General features: G+C 54.3%; 1 protein-coding gene across 2 annotated transcripts; it reads left to right on the top strand.

Moving 5' to 3' along the window:
- The first annotated feature begins 78 nt into the window (after positions 1 to 78).
- On the top strand, positions 79 to 18068 carry GYS1 (glycogen synthase 1). 2 transcript variants are annotated; one of them, XM_004619820.2, is made up of 16 exons: positions 79 to 420; positions 2058 to 2239; positions 6203 to 6394; positions 7021 to 7206; positions 7436 to 7580; positions 7838 to 7955; positions 8299 to 8419; positions 8635 to 8741; positions 10260 to 10319; positions 10425 to 10503; positions 11505 to 11618; positions 12007 to 12133; positions 15448 to 15543; positions 15732 to 15895; positions 16476 to 16556; positions 16751 to 18068. In XM_004619820.2, exons 1-16 carry the CDS (start codon positions 303 to 305, stop codon positions 17063 to 17065), a joined length of 2205 nt encoding a protein of 734 aa, XP_004619877.1. In that variant the 5' UTR covers positions 79 to 302; the 3' UTR covers positions 17066 to 18068. The 2 variants fall into 2 exon arrangements, with proteins under 2 accessions (XP_004619877.1, XP_055002055.1); XM_055146080.1 differs by lacking the exon at positions 2058 to 2239 and having other exon boundaries at positions 80 to 420.
- The last annotated feature ends 421 nt before the right edge of the window (positions 18069 to 18489 follow it).

Below are 18489 nucleotides of genomic sequence, written 5' to 3'. Positions count from 1 at the left end.
AGGACGTGTGAGCCCCCGCCCCCGAGATGGGACCAATGGCGTTAGCCCGGGAACGGGCACCGCCTCCTGGCGGCTGCAAGGTTTCACTGCAGGGGCCCGCTTGGGTTCAGTGACGCTGCGGCTGCCTCCTGCCTGTGTCCGAGGTCTCCGGGCGGGGGGGTGCGGTCGTGCAATAGGAAGCCAAGGGCATTGCAAGCTTCCCGTTGAGCACCGGCTCAACTTCGCGCCCTGCGCGGTGCATTCCTTCGACACCTCCCGGGACCCCACCTGTGGCCCCCCGGAGTCCCTCTCTCACGTCGGCCATGCCTTTAAACCGCACTTTGTCCGTGTCCTCACTGCCAGGACTGGAGGACTGGGAGGATGAATTCGACCTGGAGAATACAGTGCTCTTCGAGGTGGCCTGGGAGGTGGCCAACAAGGGTGAGATGGCCAGGCAGAGGGGCACTCAAGCGGGGCAGGCGGGGCTGGGGGCCTGGAACTCTGGATAATAGGGGAACGGGGCCGTCTGGCGTGACTCTCGGATCCTAGGCAAGGAGCCTGTGACTCCTGTGTCCTTGGACAGGGTCTGAGGTATGTTTGGGGCCCGGGAGGAGGGGGTGAGAGCCTGGCTGTTAAAGATAAAAGGACCCTAGAAGTAAGGGGCACTGAGTGCCGAGGGCCGGAATCAAAGATTCCTGGATCCTGGAGGCTGGGATAGAGGCTTTTCTTGTGCCAGCCTGAGTAAGAGGCTGAACCTCAGAACTGTACCCCTGGGGAAGTTGAGGAGGATTTGGGGCGGTTACCCCAGATTTGAGAGAGAGACTGTAGGAATGTTGTAACTTGTGCTGGGGGACTTGGAGAATTGGTTGCTTGACAGGAAAAAGTGGGAGGAGGCTGGAGACCCCAATTCTTAGATTTGGGGGGGAGAGAGCGGATGCCTTGGCTCGGAGGGAGCTGAGGGTGTGACAATGGGCTGGGAGGAGTATCAGAAGCCCGTGGTTCACGCACATGCCTTGTGGAACAGCCAGGCCGGGAATTCCTAAGTTGGTCAGGGGCCGGGCCCTGGGATGGGTGTGGCTGAGGGGCCTGGATTTCTGCGTCCTGGGCCCCAGGAGGCCTGAGGTTCTGGAAGAGGCTGGCACTCAGAAGTCTAGACCCTGTGGAAGGGGAGCAGGGCAGAGTCTGGGACTGGAGCGGCCCTGAGAGCTAATGCTAAGTGGGTTGGGTGGGGCCCAGGCCCCAGGGTCTGGAGCTGAGTCCGTGGACAGGCAGTGCCCTGCACGCCTTGTCCACACTTGGGGTGAGGACACTGGGGGACAGGTCGACAGAATCCCTGGGGGGTGAGGAATGACAATTCTGGCTTTTCTTGGGCAACCAAGAGAAGGGAACGCTAAAGAGAGTCACGAAGTTTCCTATCCCGTGTCCTGGCGCCTGTTCCGTCCCATAATCGAGCCTCTCGTAGAAATCTAGTCCTGGTAACCAACATCATCCTTGGGGCCCCAGGCCCTAATTATCAGACCCAGGTGTCCCCCCCTCCCTGCCCCGAGAAGCCCCTAGACTCAGTCTAAAAATTCTTGGGGCCGGGATGTGCTCAGCCAAGCACTGGCCTCGCACATGTGAGACACGAGCTTCAATCTTCAATCCCTGCATGCAAGAAAGCAAAAACTAGAAATCTAATAAAGCCCTTTTTTTTTTTTTTTTTTGCTTTTTGGGTCACACCCGGCGATGCACAGGGGTCACTCCTGGCTCTACACTCAGGAATTACTCCTGGCGGTGCTCGGGGGACCGTATGGGATGCTGGGAATCGAACCCGGGTTGGCCGCATGCAAAGCAAATGCTCTCCCCACTGTGCTATTGCTCCAGGCCCCTGAAGCCCTTTTGTCAGAATCTCAGCCTCAGGCCCCACTTCCACCCAGAAGCCCACCCACCCCCAAACCTCCTCTCACTGTGAAGCTTGGCTCCCCATTTCCTCATCCCCCTAAGCCAGAGTTTCCCGGGCCCCCAGCACCAACCCTGACTGAGTTCCCTGACCAGGGGGCCCCACACAAGGGACCACACTCATCCCCTTGGGCCCACAGTGGGTGGCATCTACACCGTGCTGCAGACCAAGGCGAAGGTGACAGGGGACGAGTGGGGTGACAACTACTACCTGGTGGGACCCTACACGGAGCAGGGCGTGCGGACTCAGGTGGAAGTGCTCGAGCCCCCCACCCCAGCCCTGAAGAGGACCCTCGACTCCATGAATAGCAAAGGCTGCAAGGTGGGCATGGCTTGGGCACTGGGAAGCAGCAGAGGGGAAATGGGTGGGCAGGGAGAGAGGGGCGGGAGTGTGGGAGGAGCCAGACCTTTCCTGGACTGGCCAATAACAGGGGCCCTGGGAACTGGGGGTACAGTCAGACTTCAGGACCCAGGTGAAGGGACAGACAGTAGGTCTGAGACAGCCTGAGAAATGGGTCAAGGGGTCTGGAAGATGGGCAGGCAGCCAGAGGAAGGGGTGAAGTTCAGGTTCACATTTGGCTTCCCCACTTCCTGCGCCCATGTGACCTTGGCTGCTAGTATTCGTTTAGCTTCTCGACATCCCTCCCCTATGACCATGTGACAGTGTGACGGCATCTACCTTTTAGAGTTCTTGGGGAAATGAAATATTTTCTTGTCTTCCATCTAGTTTCACAGTGAGGTGAGCACTTTGTGTGGGTCTTATTATCTGTGTCTTTCTCTACTTCTGAGAGGACAGAGAGAGAGAGACACAGTGTCCCCAACAGTGATTACGGCCTTAGGCGCTAGAGCAGGAGAAAGATTCAGATACAGAAGAGAAGTTGCTTCGTGTCTCTGAGAGATTCAGAAGGAGAGAGGAAGAGTGACTACTGGTGAAGGCAGTGGGAGCGAGGGCTAGTTGCATATTCCCAGGCGACAGAATTGGGGGTGGGCACAGCTTGGCTTCGTGGAGAAGCAGGGAGCGGTCCAGAACACCCAGAGAGGTTAGATGATGGGGCACACGAAGGAGCCTGCAACCTGGGGGCATGTGGGGGCGGTAGCAGGTCCAGACTGGCGGGGAGTCCTCACTGGCTAATCCTCACTGGCTAATCCTTCCCAGCCTCTGGTTTGCTGGGGGCCAGAGCAATAGCGCTAGTACAACAGGGAGGGTGTTTGCTTTGCATGCGGCTGACCCAGGTTTGATTCCCAACATCCCATATGGGCCCTGGCGGCCGCCAGGAGTGATCTATAAGCACAGAGTCAGGAGTAAGCCCTGAGCACTGCTGGACGTGGCCCCCAAATGAGCAAACTAAATTACCAGCCTCTGGTTTAGGGTGGGGTCCGGAGTGAGGACGGCCAGCTCAAGTCCCCGAGGAACCTGAGGTCAGCCCAGCTCTCCTCCATGGCAGCTGCTCCCCACGTGCTGGGGGCCTAAGAATAGCCCCCCCCAGTGAAAGGGCAGAGAACAGCTGGCGGGGGGAGGGGCTCCTTAGCTGGGAAAAGCCAGCTTGGGGAGGCTCCCGGCTCTCAGGAGGAAAAGCGGCCATCAGGGACCTGTGACAGGGACAGAAATAAGGCAGCAAGGGGCCAACGTTACAGTACAGTGTGTAGGATGCCTGCCTTGCACATAGCCAACTGGGTTCCATCCCTGACATTCCAGATGGTTTCTCTGAGTCACCAGGATTGATTTCTGAGTGCAGAGCCCTGAGAAAACTCCGAGCACCACCAAGTGTGGCCCCAAATCAAAAAATCAAAAAAGAAAAGAAATGGGGCTGGAGAGATAGCACAGCGGGTAGGGCGTTTGCCTTGCACGCGGCTGACCCAGGTTCAAATCCCAGCATCCCATATGGTCCCCTGAGCACGGCCAGGGGTAATTCCTGAGTGCAGAGCCAGGAGTAACCCCTGTGCATCGCCAGGTGTGACCCAAAAATCGGAAAAAAAAAAAAAAAAGAAATAAGGCAGGGAGGCTTTGACACATGGCCTGGGGTAGAATGGTTCTGCCCTGTACTATCACCCGAGTGATAGTACAACGGATAAGGCACTCGGGTTTCATCCTTGGCACCAGAAAGGGTCCCACAAATCCCACCAGAAGTGATCCCTGAGCACAGAAGAGCAAGCCCTGAGCATCGCTGAATGGCCCTCCCTTCAAAAAAAAAAAAAAAAAAAGCAGGGGTGAATGTGTTGGCAAACCCAGAAGGAAGACAGTGGAATAATGAGTGACAGGTGGACAAAGAAAGTAGTGGAAGGGGAGATAGGATGCTCAGATCTTAAACTAGAGGTGATAGTGCAGGGGGTAAGGTGCTTACCTTGGACCCAGTTCAGTTTGGTTCAATCCCTGGTACTACATATGGTACCCCAACCAAGAGTGGTTCCAAACTCCCCCCCCAACACACCATGAGAAAATATGATAGAGGTGGTGGGTAAAGAGAGCTTTCTTTTTTTTTTTTTTTTTTTTTTTTTTTTGCTTTTTGGGTCACACCCGGCGATGCACAGGGGTTACTCCTGGCTTTGCACTCAGGAATTACCCCTGGCCGTGCTCAGGGGACCATATGGGATGCTGGGATTTGAACCCGGGTCGGCCGCGTGCAAGGCAAACGCCCTACCCGCTGTGCTATCGCTCCAGCCCCTAAAGAGAGCTTTCTTAGTTACTTTTATTTTTGTTTTGTTTTGGGGGGGTGGGGGGGCTACACCTGGCAATGCTCAGGGCTTACTCCTGGGTGGACCATATGGGATGCTGGGATTTGAACCCGGGTCGGCCGCGTGCAAGGCAAACGCCCTACCCGCTGTGCTATCGCTCCAGCCCCTAAAGAGAGCTTTCTTAGTTACTTTTATTTTTGTTTTGTTTTGGGGGGGTGGGGGGGCTACACCTGGCAATGCTCAGGGCTTACTCCTGGGTGGACCATATGGGATGCTGAGGATTGAACCTGAGTCCATTGAGTGCAAGGCAAATGCCCTCTCTGCTGTGTTCCAGCCCTTAGTTACTTTTATTATTTCCCTTGTGTGTGTGTGTGTGTGTGTATGTGTGTGTGCGCGTGCGTGTGCACACGCATGTGGTTTTGGGAGAATGGGGTTAGACGAGTGTCCTTATGTTACTTACACAAGTGTTTTGCAGGGTTTACAGTCTGTTTTATATTTTTTTTCGGGATGGCCACGCCCAGCTGAGCTCAGGATTTACTCCTGCGTTGTGCTCACAGATCATTCCTGGAAGGGCTTAGGGGACCATAAGGAGTTCTGGGAATCAAACCCGCTCTGAGGCAGAGAGATAGTATAGTGGGTAAGGTGCTTCCCTTGCATGTGGCCGACCAGGATTCGATCCCTGGCATTCCATATGGTCCTCTGAGCACGGCCTGGAGTGACCCCTGAGAGTAGACTCAGAGTAAGCCCTGAGCACAGCTGGATGTGACCCCCCCCCAAAAAAAAATCCCAGGTTGGCCCCCTTGCGTGGCAGGCACCCTCCCTGCTGTTCTGTCATTTCAGCTCTGACTCTACTCTTTTGCTTGTTTGTTTGATATATTGTTTTGGAGGGTCACACCTGACAGTGCTCAGGAATTACTTCTGGCTCTGCACTCGGGGGTCACTTCTGGCAGGGCTCAGGGGACTCTATGGGATGCCGGGGATTGAACTTGACTCTGCAACATGCAAGCAAGCAGCCTCCCCACTGGCCCCTCTGGCTTCACTCTTTATTGGCAACACTCACACACTTGATTGTGGATTGATGGTCATTGTGGGCATCCCAAACCACCCGGAGAATGCAGGACAGCTGGGGGCCAGACTCCCTGATTCCCGCACACGTTCAGGGCAGGGCGTCTGCACCGCCTTGGGTGCAGTTTCCCTTATTTTTATTTATTTTGCTTTTGGAGTCCTGGCCGGCAGTGCTCAGGGCTTATTCCTGGCTCTTTGCTGAGGAATCACTCCCATCGGGGCTCAGGGAACCATTATGTGTTGCCAGGGATAGAAGCCAAGTCAGCTGTGTGCAAGGCCAGTGCCTACTTCACATTATTGCTTGGCTCACGGGGACAGTTTTAACAAAACAGAAGCAGAGCAAGAAAAACATTTCGAGGCACAGATGATTGTGGTGGGCAAAAGAAAGGGCAAATGGAGAACGGAAGAGCAAGTGGGACATTAGCAAACCCAGAAACGCAGGAAAGGCCAAGACAGAAACCCAGACACCGGCCCAGTGCAGAGCAGAAGCCCTGAGATGGTGCCCCGTGATTTGGGGGCTGCCCTGAACCTCCCTCTGTCTCCCCAGGTGTATTTCGGTCGCTGGCTGATTGAGGGAGGCCCCCTGGTGGTGCTCCTGGATGTGGGGGCATCAGCCTGGGCCCTGGAGCGCTGGAAGGGGGAACTCTGGGACACCTGCAATATTGGGGTGCCCTGGTACGATCGAGAGGCCAACGACGCTGTCCTGTTCGGTTTTCTCACCACCTGGTTCCTGGGTGAGGTAGGCCCCCCTGCCAGCCCCAGTCACGCCTTGTTGGGTTTTGGGGGTGCCGGTGATGCTTAAGGTGGAAGCTTTACCCAGTTCAGTGCGTGGAATTGGGGTCCTAGGGACCATACGATGCTGGGGATCCAGCCCAGGGCCCCAGCTGGTTGCAGCCCTTTGAGCCATGGTGCCTGCTCCTTTCCTACTTCGTTCATCTAAAAGAGATGTGGGGGAGCTGGAGCGATAGGAAAGCAGGGTGGGCACTTGCTTTGCACACCACCAACCTGGGTTCGATCCCCAGCATCTGATAGGGTCCCCAAGCACTGCCAGGAGTGATTCCTGAGTGCAGAGTCAGGAGTAAACCCTGAGCATCGCCGGGTGTGGCCCAAGCCTCCAAAATAAATCAATAAAATAGATATGGCTTAGGGGGGCTGGAGGGCCCCTTACTTCTATTTCTCTGGACTCTGGGCTATGTCTAGGGTTCACACACAGTCCCTGGTCCCGTGGGGGGTATGGAGGTGACCTCTGCTCTGTTCCCTGGTGTTGCTAGCCCATCCCAGTCACTTCCTCCACAGGGGGAGGGGTGACAGTTGACCTTGCCACCCCTATGGTGGCCCAGCAGCCCTGGCTCTGTTGCCCTACAGTTCCTGGCCCAGAATGAGGAGAAGCCACATGTGGTGGCACATTTCCATGAGTGGCTGGCAGGCATCGGGCTGTGTCTGTGCCGAGCCCGGCGGCTGCCCGTGGCCACCATCTTTACCACCCATGCCACGCTGCTGGGGCGATACCTGTGTGCTGGCGCCGTGGACTTCTACAACAACCTGGAAAATGTGAGCTGGAAGTGGGGGTGGGGTGTGGGGGTGATGGGGGTTGGGAGTGCCTCAGGTCAGCCCAAAGCTGCCGTGAACCCCAAGACTCAGGAGTTTCTCACTCCTCTCCTCCCTCCAACCCCTAGCCTCCTCCCTCTGACCCAGGAGTCCAGCCCCACCCCCAGAACCCCATAGTCTGCACCTCCAGTCTCTCCCCTTCCAATAACTTGACTGCCCCCTGCCCACCCAGTTCAACGTGGACAGGGAGGCGGGCGAGAGGCAGATCTACCACCGCTACTGCATGGAGCGGGCGGCGGCCCACTGCGCACACGTCTTCACCACCGTGTCCCAGATCACTGCCATTGAGGCGCAGCACCTGCTCAAGAGGAAACCAGGTAGGGACAGACCCCAGGAAGCGCCTGCTGGACGCTGGCCTCGATGCCTGCTTGCGCCCTCTAGAGGCCAATGTGGCGTTTCTCTGCTGTAGCTTCAGGGTCTTTGATTGGCATTTGATTGGGGACCAGCTGGGTCCCCAGGAGCACAGCACAGTAGCTATGGAAAGAAATTGTGTCGGAAAAGGCCTTCATTCGGTTGATTCAACCCCACTGATTCCACGGAGCAGTGATGGATGGCCCTCTGTCCCCCATCCCAGATATCGTCACACCCAATGGACTGAATGTGAAGAAGTTTTCTGCTATGCACGAGTTCCAGAACCTCCATGCTCAGAGCAAGGCCCGGATCCAGGAGTTTGTACGGGGCCATTTTTATGGGTACGTGGGCCAGATACCGGGGAGTTATAAACCCCTCTTGGATCTGTGGGAGGGGAAATCTAGGGGCTCAACCTCTTGTATTCTCGAGCTCCTGAACCATAGCTCGGTATTAAAGGCAATCCCAGCTGAAGACAATAGAACTACCATTCGCAGAGGGGGTTGAGGGTTGGGAGTCACACCCGGCAGTGCTCAGGACTTACTCCTGGCTCTGCACTCAAGGATCAACACTGGTGGGCTCTGGGAACCATATGGGATATCAGACCAAACTTGGGTCAGCCGCATGCAAGGCCAGAGCCTTACCCACTGGACTGTCACTCTGGTCCCTCTCTTGTGGCTTATTTAGGCACCTGGACTTCAACCTGGACAAGACATTGTACTTCTTTATTGCTGGCCGCTACGAGTTCTCCAACAAGGGTGCTGATATCTTTCTGGAGGCCTTAGCCCGGCTCAACTATCTGCTACGAGTAAGTTCTGGGCTGTCAGGGGACAGAGGAAGGAGGGAAAGAATCAGCACATAAATGGGGGATTAGAGACCTGGGCAAAGGCAAGTTCCCCTCTCCCATAATTCTCCTGGACTGGAAGGGATAGTCCAGAATCCCAGGGCTGTCGGGGCGAGGCTGGCAGCTCAGCCTTCTCCCCTGCAACCCTCACGTCTCCTCATTTCCTCCCCCCTACCCAGGTGAACAGCAGTGAGCAGACAGTTGTCGCCTTCTTCATCATGCCAGCCAGGACCAACAATTTCAACGTGGAAACCCTCAAGGGCCAGGCCGTGCGCAAGCAGCTATGGTCAGCGGTGCCCTGTCCTGGTCCCTGTGGGGCTCACCTTTGTGTGCCCTGGGTCTACCATTGCCCCCTGGACTTGATCAGCCGCCCCACAATACCTAGTGATATCACCTGCCTCAGGCAGCCCTAGATGAGGGCGGGAAGAAGGGATGCAGAGGCTGGGAACGAGGAACCCCTGTGCCACCATCTTGGGGCTCTGTTATGAAACGGGTCAGATTCCACTCATGCCATGGACCCTTCCCAGCCTAATGGCTTTAGACAACCCATCCCCTGCTCTGAGCCTCAGCTTCCCTACCTGGAAAGTCCCATCATTAGCCTTCAGACATTCATTGAGCCCCCTACGGTGTGCTGGGCCATGGGAACACACCTGTGAACAAGAAGGACAAGACTACTGCCCACATGGAGTTCACATTCTAGAAAATTCTAGCAGAAGTGCTCTAGCACTGAACTATGAGACACAGTTGTTAGAATGAGCCACATCGAATGCTTGTAGAGCAGAGACGGAGAGCACAGGAAGAAAGAAACCCAGGGTGTACCTGGGGAACAGCCTCACAGGCAGAGGGACTAGCAGTGCAAAGGCCCTGTGGTGTGTTTGATAAATTGTGAGGAGGCCCGTGTGACTAGTGCAGAGTGGCCCAGGGATATGGAGGAGGCAGTGAGGGGAGTTCCAGGATGGGGCTGGAGCACTAGTACATGAGTGGACACTTGTCCTGCATACTGCCAACCCCCATTCAATTCCCTGCACTGCATCTGGTACCCTCCCCAACCCTAGCAATGCAGAACCAGGAATAGCCCCTGAGTACCACCAAGGTGTGGTACTGTGGGTGGGATGGCACTCTGCTGTCTTTATTTATGTTCACACATTTTTCTCTCTCAATATATATAATTTAATTAATGTTTTTTGTTTTGGCCACACCTGGCAATGCTTTGGTGTTACTCCTGGCTCTGCACTCAGGAATTACTCCTGGCGGTACTCAGGGGACCATATGGGATGCGAGGGAACAAACCCAGTCAGCCATGTAAAAGTCAAACACTCTATCCACTGCACTATCCCTCTGATATATATGTGTGTGTATGTATGTGTATGTGTGTGTATGTGTGTGTATAACATTTTAAAATAAAATCGAACTTAGAGGGTTTGGGGAGTGGCTCAGCATGAAATCACATGTCTACATGGTGAGACCCTAGATTTGATCCTGGGACTTAGCCTTGTCACACTAAGAACCCGAGAAAGCCTGGTGACTTTTCTGGATGACTTGCTGCGAGCCGGCTGCTCAGCACTTTTTGTCATGAGCTCATGGAGTCCTCCCCGGGAGTGTCTGACGTTGATTTTATTTTTATCTGTGTCTGATAGGCTGAGGCCCTGAGGTCTGGGAGGGCTGGTCAGTCTCTGGTCACATAGCTGAGGCAAGACATCTGAGCCCTCTGCGGCCTGTCCCCTGGGTCCCCACCTCTCATCCTCTTAGTTTCCCCAAGGCCCCACAGTGCTCATATTGACAGCTGGTGTGCTTTCCTTGCCAGGGATACAGCCAACACCGTGAAGGAGAAGTTTGGGAGGAAGCTTTACGAATCCTTGCTGGTGTGAGTATCTGCCCCACAGTTCCTCACCCTGCCCTGCTAGTGGCACCTCTGCCCCTGGCCCTGCTTGGCACCTATGCCCACATGCACCCACCTACTCGTCTGCAGGGGCAACCTCCCGGACATGAATAAGATGCTGGATAAGGAGGACTTCACCATGATGAAGAGAGCCATCTTTGCCACGCAGGTAGGCTGTGACCTGAGCGAAAAAGTGGCAGCTCCCAGCAGCCTCAGAGGCAGCTGGCCATCTAAGCACTGAGCCCAGATGTCAGTGGGTGACCGCAGAGGGCATGGACCCCGGGAACCTTTCCAGATAGAGCTGGCGAGTTGAAATGTAAAGCCCCATGGCTGGCGAGCGGCCACTGGAGGGGATGTGCTGGCCGTACATGTGGCCAACTCTGGTTTGAAACCCCAGCGCTGCTTAGCAGCCCCCAGCACTGCCAGGGGTCACCCGTGACCAGAGGACCAGGAATAACCTGACCCCTGAGCGCTGCCAAAATAAAGAAGCAAAGAAATCAGCTGGAGAGATATAGTACAGTTGTAAGACCCTTCTCTTACCCACAGTCAGTCTGGGTTCCATCCTGGGCACCACGAAGGGTTCCCTGAGCACTTCCAGGAGTGATGCCTGAACACAGAGCTAGGAGTAAGTCCTGAGTACCGCCAGATGTGACACAAAAAGAAAAGATAAGGGAAAAGGACTCTATAGCCTAGTACAGGCTGTGTACGCGGGAGGCCTGGGCTTGATCCCTGGCATCACTTGGGGCCAAATCCCTCCTAGCACAGAGCCAGGTATAAACCTGAACATTGCCAGGTGGACCCCAACCCCCCCCCCATACAGACACAAGTACACACAGAAATAAATCAGTCTGGGGCCAGAGAGATAATACAGCAGATAGGACTCTTGCCTTGCACTGTGCTGACCCTGTTCAATCCCCAGCATCCCATTTGGTCCCCTGAGCACTGCCAGGAGTGATCCCTCAGTGCAGAGCCAGGAATAACCCCTGAGCATCTCTGGGTGTCGCCCCCACAAAGACCCCCCACTCACCCTCAAAAAAGAAATCTACACCTCCCAGTAAACTTCTGGTCATGCTGGACCACGTGCTGAGGCTTCTCTGGGCTCTCAGAGAAGGAGGGGACCCCTGTTCCTTCCTTGATCCTTGTCCCACTTGTGGCAATCTGTCCCTGCAGCGCCAGTCTTTCCCTCCTGTGTGCACCCACAATATGTTGGACGATTCCTCGGACCCCATCCTGACCACCATCCGCCGGATTGGCCTATTCAACAGCAGCGCAGACAGGGTCAAGGTGAGAAGATGAGATCTGGGACACCTCGGTGGGTGGGGCCTGCTGGATTTCATCTGCCCTGGCCAGTCTCCACATTTAAGGCAGAACCTTCATTAGAGTGCCAGCCCAGCAGGTAGGACACTGGCCTTGCATGTGGCTGGCCCGGGTTCAATCCTCAGCATCCCATTTGGTCCCCGGAGTACCACCAGGAGTGATTCCTGAGTGCAGAGCCAAGAGTAACCCCTGAGCATTGCCAGGTGTGACCCCCCCCCAAAAAAAAAAATGGCAGAACCTTTGCTTCCAGGGCAGAGACTTGGCCACCCCAGGTCTTGTGTGACTTTTGAGCAGTTTCTGGCCCCTGCTGGCTACGCAGGCGTCTTGGAGCTAATCCTTTCCTTCTCTCCTCCAGGTGATATTCCACCCAGAGTTCCTGTCCTCCACCAGCCCCCTGCTCCCTGTGGACTATGAGGAGTTCGTCCGTGGTTGCCATCTTGGGGTCTTCCCCTCCTACTATGAGCCATGGGGCTATACACCCGGTAAGTGCTGTTGTGATCCCAGGGGTCCCCATATGCCCCAGGCTCTTCCACTGTCAAGTTGGAACCATGATAGCAGCCTGTTGGCCAACAGCATTTGTCCTTGACACAGTGTACCTAGTGGACTGATGTCTGTTCATCCAGGATGCCTTCTCCTCCATACGTTCAGGTTGATCCCTGGTGTGGGACAGATTACCATATGAAGGAACGGGGCCCTGTGTCCCCAGCTGCTTTTCTGTCTATTGGGCCCCCCTCTCCTGCTGCCCCCTAAGGCTTTCAGGTTAAAGAGCTGATTTACAGTGCCTTGGGGTGGCCCCTAACGATACTTGGGGACCATGCAGTATTGGGGACTGAATCCAGACCTCCCACATGCAAATCATCCACCCAACCCATCAAACCATTTTTCCAACCCCTACTTTTATATCTTTTTGTTTTGTTGGCGGGGGGGGGGGGGCACACATAGCTGTGCTCAGGGATTACTCCTGGCTTTGTGCTCAATGATCATTCCTGGCAGTACCTGGGGATAGAACTCAGGTCTGTGGCATGCAAGGCGAGTACCTTAACACCTGTACTATCTCTCCAGCCCTTTTGTATCTTTTGAAGGCAAATGCCATATTTATTTAAAGTACTTCTGATTTGGGGGCTGGAGTGATAGCACAGCGGGTAGGGCGTTTGCCTTGCACTTGGACGACCCAGGTTCAATTCCCAGCATCCCATATGGTCCCCTGAGCACCGCCAGGAGTAAATCCTGAGTGCAAAGCCAGGACTAACCCCTGAGCATCACCGGGTGTTATGGCTGAAATGTAGTCATGAAAGTTTGTAAGTCTGTGACTGTATCTCACGGTGCTTCATTAAAAGCAACAAGCAATAAATAAATAAATAAAAATAAAGTACTTCTGATTTTATAAGTACTTCTTATAGTACTTATAAAGTACTTGTAGTACTTCTGATTTTTTTAACTTGAGGTAAATACTTTATTACATTATATTTCAATATAATTTCCTTCCTTTCCTCCATATACTTTATTTATACATTAAAATTATTTAGAGGGGCTAGAGCAATAGCACAGCGGGTAGGGCATTTGCCTTGCACGCGGTTGACCCGGGTTCAATTCCCAGTATCCCATATGGTCCCCTAAGCACCGCTAGGAGTGATTCCTGAGTGCAGAGCCAGGAGTACCCCTGTGCATCGTCAGGTGTAACCCAAAAAGAAAAAAAAATAAATAAATAAAATAATTTAGAGAAGGGGTATGAGGCTTCACCTCAGAGGTACAATGGCACAAAAAATATTTAGAATATCCAAATTATACTAGGTATTTTTATTTATTTATTTAAAATTTTTTTAATGAAGCACCGTGAGATACAGTCACAGACTTACAAACTTTCATGATTACATTTCAATCACACAGTGATCGAATACCCACCCCTCCACCGGTGTGCCCCCCCCCCCGACAGGCACTTTCCCTTTTACTCTCTCTCTTTTTGGGTGTTACGATTCATGATTCAAAATACGGGTATAAGCGGCCATCATGCTCCGTCCGTAGTCTACTTTCAGCACACATCTCCCATCCCAAGCGAACCCTCCAAGCATCACTGACTTGGTGGTCCCTTCTCTATCTCAGCTGCCTTTCCCCCCTGCATGTGAGGCTGGCTTCCAAGCCATGGAGCCACCCTCCTAGCCCTTATTTCTATTATTCTTGGGTGTTAGTCTCCCATTATGTTGTAGTACTTCTGATTTTATGAGTCATTTAACGAATCTTTTTTTTTTCTTTTTGGGTCACACCTGGCGATGCACAGGGGTTAATCCTGGCTCTGCACTCAAGAATTACTCCTGGTGGTGCTCAGGGGACCATATGGGATGCTGGGAATCGAACTCAGATCAGCCGTGTGCAAGGCTGTGCTATCACTCCAGTCCCTTAATGAATCTTTTAAACTGTGCTTGAATTCAAATGAGCGGGGTCAGAGTGCTAGTACAGCGGGTCAGCACTTGCCTTGCACCTGGCCAACCCAGGTTTAATTTCTGGCATCTGGTAGGGTTTTCAAGCACTTCCAGGAGTGATCTTTGAATGCAGAGTCAGGAGTAAACCCTGAACATAGCCAAATGCGGCCCAAAAACAAAATAAAAAGAAAAGCACTTCTGCCAATTTATTTTCTTCCATGGTTAAATTAGACAGGTCAGGTCCCAATCTATTTTCCCATAAGTCCTGTCATATTTCATGCTGCATTTGCAGCTTATAGAAGTTTCTAGGCATATTTACATTAAATTATAATGAACTCTTTGAATTCACTTTCAGGGTCAGAGCAATACGGTGATATGGTGGGGAGTGATAAAGCAGGGAGGGCGTTTGCTTTGCATGCTACCGACCGGGTTTGATCGCTGGTTATCCCAAAAAGGTTCCCCAAGCACCACTAGGAATAACTCCTGAGTGCAGAGACAGGACTAATCCCTGAGCATCTCTAAGTGTGATTAAAAAAGCCATAAAAAAAAAAAACTGGGGCTGGAGCGATAGCACAGCGGGTAGGGCGTTTGCCTTGCACGTGGCTGACCCGGGTTCGAATCCCAGCATCCCATATGGTCCCCTGAGCACGGCCAGGGGTGGTTCCTGAGTGCAGAGCCAGGAGTAACCTCTGTGCATTACCAGGTGTGACCCAAAAAGCAAAAAAAAAAAAAAAACCTAATCAAACAAACAGAAAAACCCTCATTCTCTGCTGTATTTAATCGCCATAGTTGGTGCTCTGTACACAGTTATAATCCTTTCCTTACCTCCTTACCTCAGAACAAACTGTGAGGCTGTGATAACCAAGCTACAATCTGGTGCACTAAGAATGTACATTTCAGATTTTAAAATAAATGACATTAGTCCAGAACAGTGCTCAAAAGCCAGAGACATATCATTAATCTGGGTCCAATCTCCCGCATCCCATATGGTCCCTGGAGTACCGCCAGAGTGATTTCTGAGTGCAAAGTTAGGAGTAACCCCTGAGCATTGCCAGGCATGGCACCAAAATCAAACAACATTTCCTTCCCCCCAAAAAAAAACCAGAATAGGTGCTCAATAAATTAGTTTCCTAATCCAACTAGCAGTGATCAGCCTCACTGAATTTTTTTTTTTCATCCTCAAGTCTCGGGCCAAGCGCGTCCCCCTTCCTGTGTCTGTTATCAGAGAAACGGGCTCCCTCACACGCCTTTTCCTTCTGACGGGCTCTGCACGGCACCCACATTGGGCAGAGATGCCAGTAGAGGGCGCTGTTGAGGCTTTGCTGGCGCTCTCCGACCGTGGAAGCCCCTAAGTAGGACTTTCTCTCGCTTCCTCGTAGCTGAATGCACGGTCATGGGCATCCCCAGTATCTCCACCAACCTCTCCGGCTTCGGCTGCTTCATGGAGGAGCATATTGCAGATCCCTCAGCCTACGGTTAGCGTCCCAAATGAGCGCGGGGCTCTTGGATTCTAAGGGGGGATCGGCGGGCGTGGGGGACAGTCTTTGGGTCTCGGCGGGAAGAGGGACCCTGGTATTACTGAGGCCCAAGGGGAATGAAGGTCTCCCCAGTTGGTTTTCTGAGCCCTTCCTCGTTCCTCCACCCTCATCCCCGGCCCTCGCAGGTATTTACATTTTGGACCGGCGGTTCCGCAGCTTAGATGATTCCTGCTCGCAGCTCACCTCCTTCCTCTACAGCTTCTGCCAGCAGAGCCGGCGCCAGCGCATCATCCAGCGGAACCGCACGGAGCGCCTCTCCGATCTTCTGGATTGGAAATACCTAGGCCGGGTATAAACTCCCCTTCCCTAGTCTCTGCTACTGGATCTCCATCCTCTATGGCTCTGGGTCTCTGGTCGTTCGGCCTTAAAGGCTGATGTCGGAGACAAGGTTGTTGCCGTTGCTGCCCCTTTAAGATCGATTTCCGTAGAAGACCACCTCTGCATCCGCGCTGCTGGGAAAGGGGGCAACGGACAAGCACTAGTCAACAAGAAGGAAGTGGCTCCCGACTGTCCATTTACAGCCCAGTTTATCTACTTAAGGGGCGGGTCCAGAAAGGCGTCAATTTGCATAGGGCCCTAAGGATGGATGATGAGGGCCGAGCATGCGCATCTGCATAAAAGGTGTAGTTGCGTGCAGGGCTCCTGCCTAGCACGCAGATTATCTGGGTTCGATCCCGTCGTGCCCTAAATTACCCCGAGCACCGCCAGCTGGAATTCCTGAGTGCAGAGCCAGAAGTAAACCTTGTCGGTGTGCTCCCCCTCCCCCCGAAAGATAAGTGTGGCCAAGTTTGGCACCCCCCACTCCCATCGTGGTCTGCCAGGACTTAGCCAGTCCCTGACGCCCCTCCTTTTCTTCCTTCCAAACCAAGTACTATATGTCAGCACGCCGCATGGCACTGGCCAAGGCCTTTCCAGAGCACTTTACGTACCTGCCCCGTGAGGCCGATGCGGTGAGTAGACAGGGTGTCCCAGGCCAGCAGGGAACTAGAGGGGGCGCGGTGCAGCTGCGGGTTGGGGGTGGAGGGAGCGCCTTCCGGGGTGCAGGTGGTGCTGGACACCTGGGCTGGAGTCCTGGACAGGGCTTGTGGGGTCTGCGCACGGTGAGGTTTTGGGTTCACCCCTTCCCCCCCACCACCGCATACAGACTCAGGGCTACCGCTACCCACGGCCGGCGTCCGTACCCCCTTCGCCTTCGTTGTCGCGACATTCGAGCCCACACCTGAGCGAGGACGAGGAGGAGCCCCGGGACGGGCTGCCCGATGTGGACGGCGAGCGTTACGATGAGGAAGAGGAGGCTGCCAAGGACCGGCGCAACATCCGTGCCCCCGAGTGGCCCCGCCGCGCCTCCAACGCGGCAAGCAGCAAGCGCGGCTCGGTGGACACGGCGCCGTCCAGCTCGCCCAGCACCCCCAGCTCGCCCCTCAGCCCCGCCAGCTCTCTGGGTGAGGATCGCAACTAACAGCCGTTGGCCCCCACACTCCCTGCTCACCTGCCCCCTCCCCCGCCCCCACCATCTGAAGGGCGGATGCGGAGCGGGAACTGTCGCCAGCACCCCACTCCTGATCCAGAACACTCTGTGGGGTACACTGCCCCACCCCCTCTGCCATACACTCCAGCCCCTCCAACTCTACTCTTGAACTCCACCCCCCACCCCCCACACTCCAGCGCCTCACTGCTGTGCCTTTCTTGGGTGCCAGAGCCATAGTCTGGGCCCTGGACTTCCACTCAGGCCTGTTGGGGTCCTGCAAGCCAGAAAGTGCCATTACCTGCCCCTGTGGTGCCAGCCAGGCTCCAGAGGCCCTTTTGGCTTGCCAATTCTACAGCACGCCAAGCTCAGGTCTGGCAGCTCCCTGTGACCCCGCTGATGGGACAGTCATAGGGCTCTTTCAGGGACTTGGGTTCAGATGCAAAAGGTCCTACATGTCCAGTCCCGACTTGGTCATGGACAGACAGTATCCTGGAGATTACTTGGGATGAGCCTTCCCTGGGGGTGTCCAGGAGAATCTCTCCACCACTCCCCCTCTTCGGCCTTTTCTGGACCTCACCCCACGCCTTTGAGTCTGACCTATCCCTATAGTTCCAGGCTTCTCTGCTCCGGGGGACCGTCCTGCTGAGGACAAAACTACTGTCAGGCCCTCAAAATTTCCCAATGACTTGGCACCCCCCACTCCCCACAAAACCACTGGGTTCTAGGTTTCCACGGTCGAATCTAGAACCTCACCGTTATGCTGCCTCCCGGTCCCTTTTCCCTTATCCAGAGTGGAGCCCCAGGGCTCTCAGACTTCCATATGTACCTCAGTGCTCTTCCACCCCAAGCCACGCCTGCCCCCCAGCTCAGGTGAAGGAGGGGCCCTTCATGTGTGCCGTGTCCCTGTACTTGGTTTGCAGTGGGGAGGGGGCGGGGAGAAGGGGTGTGACTGAAGTGTGTCCAGAGATGAAAAAATACATCTATATTTAAGAAGTCTTAAGTCTGCTCCAACACGCTGGCTTGCTGGGCCCCTTCCCATGCCCCTCCAATTTCTCTCTCTCCTTCTGGCTTTTTTTCTGGGTTCTGTGTAAAGTTCTGCTGTGGTTTGGTTTGGGTTATTTTGTTGTTGGTTTTGGGCCACACTCGGTGGTGCTCAGGGCCTCCTCCAGGCTCTGTGTTTAGGGATTGAATCAGGCTTGGCCATGTGCAAGCTAGTGATCGGCCTGTTGTCCCAGCGCTCTGGCTTTGCAGATGGTGTTTCCTGATTTCAGACCACACCAAGCAGTGCTCCTAGAGTGCTCAGGAGATCATGTGGTGTCAGGGTTTGAAGAAGCGTGCGAGGGACGGAGAAGGATCCAATCCATAGGGTATTGAATTGCAAGGGTCATTCAAGACTCCTTAGCGTTTCAGTGAAA

Source organism: Sorex araneus, chromosome 8 (assembly GCF_027595985.1).
Source record: "Sorex araneus isolate mSorAra2 chromosome 8, mSorAra2.pri, whole genome shotgun sequence".
NCBI classification, from domain to species: Eukaryota; Metazoa; Chordata; class Mammalia; order Eulipotyphla; family Soricidae; genus Sorex; species Sorex araneus.
Note: the sequence above shows the minus strand (reverse complement) of the source record. Positions and strands in the feature narration are given on the sequence as shown.

What these genes read in the sequence shown, in the direction of transcription:
- GYS1 (XM_004619820.2), top strand. Translation starts at nt 303, where the DNA reads ATGCCTTTAAACCGCACTTTGTCCGTGTCCTCACTGCCAGGACTGGAG. An exon ending in GCAGCGCAGACAGGGTCAAG is followed by an intron (nt 11,619 to 12,006) that starts GTGAGAAGATGA and finishes TCTCTCCTCCAG; the next exon opens with GTGATATTCCACCCAGAGTT. An exon ending in TGCAGATCCCTCAGCCTACG is followed by an intron (nt 15,544 to 15,731) that starts GTTAGCGTCCCA and finishes CGGCCCTCGCAG; the next exon opens with GTATTTACATTTTGGACCGG.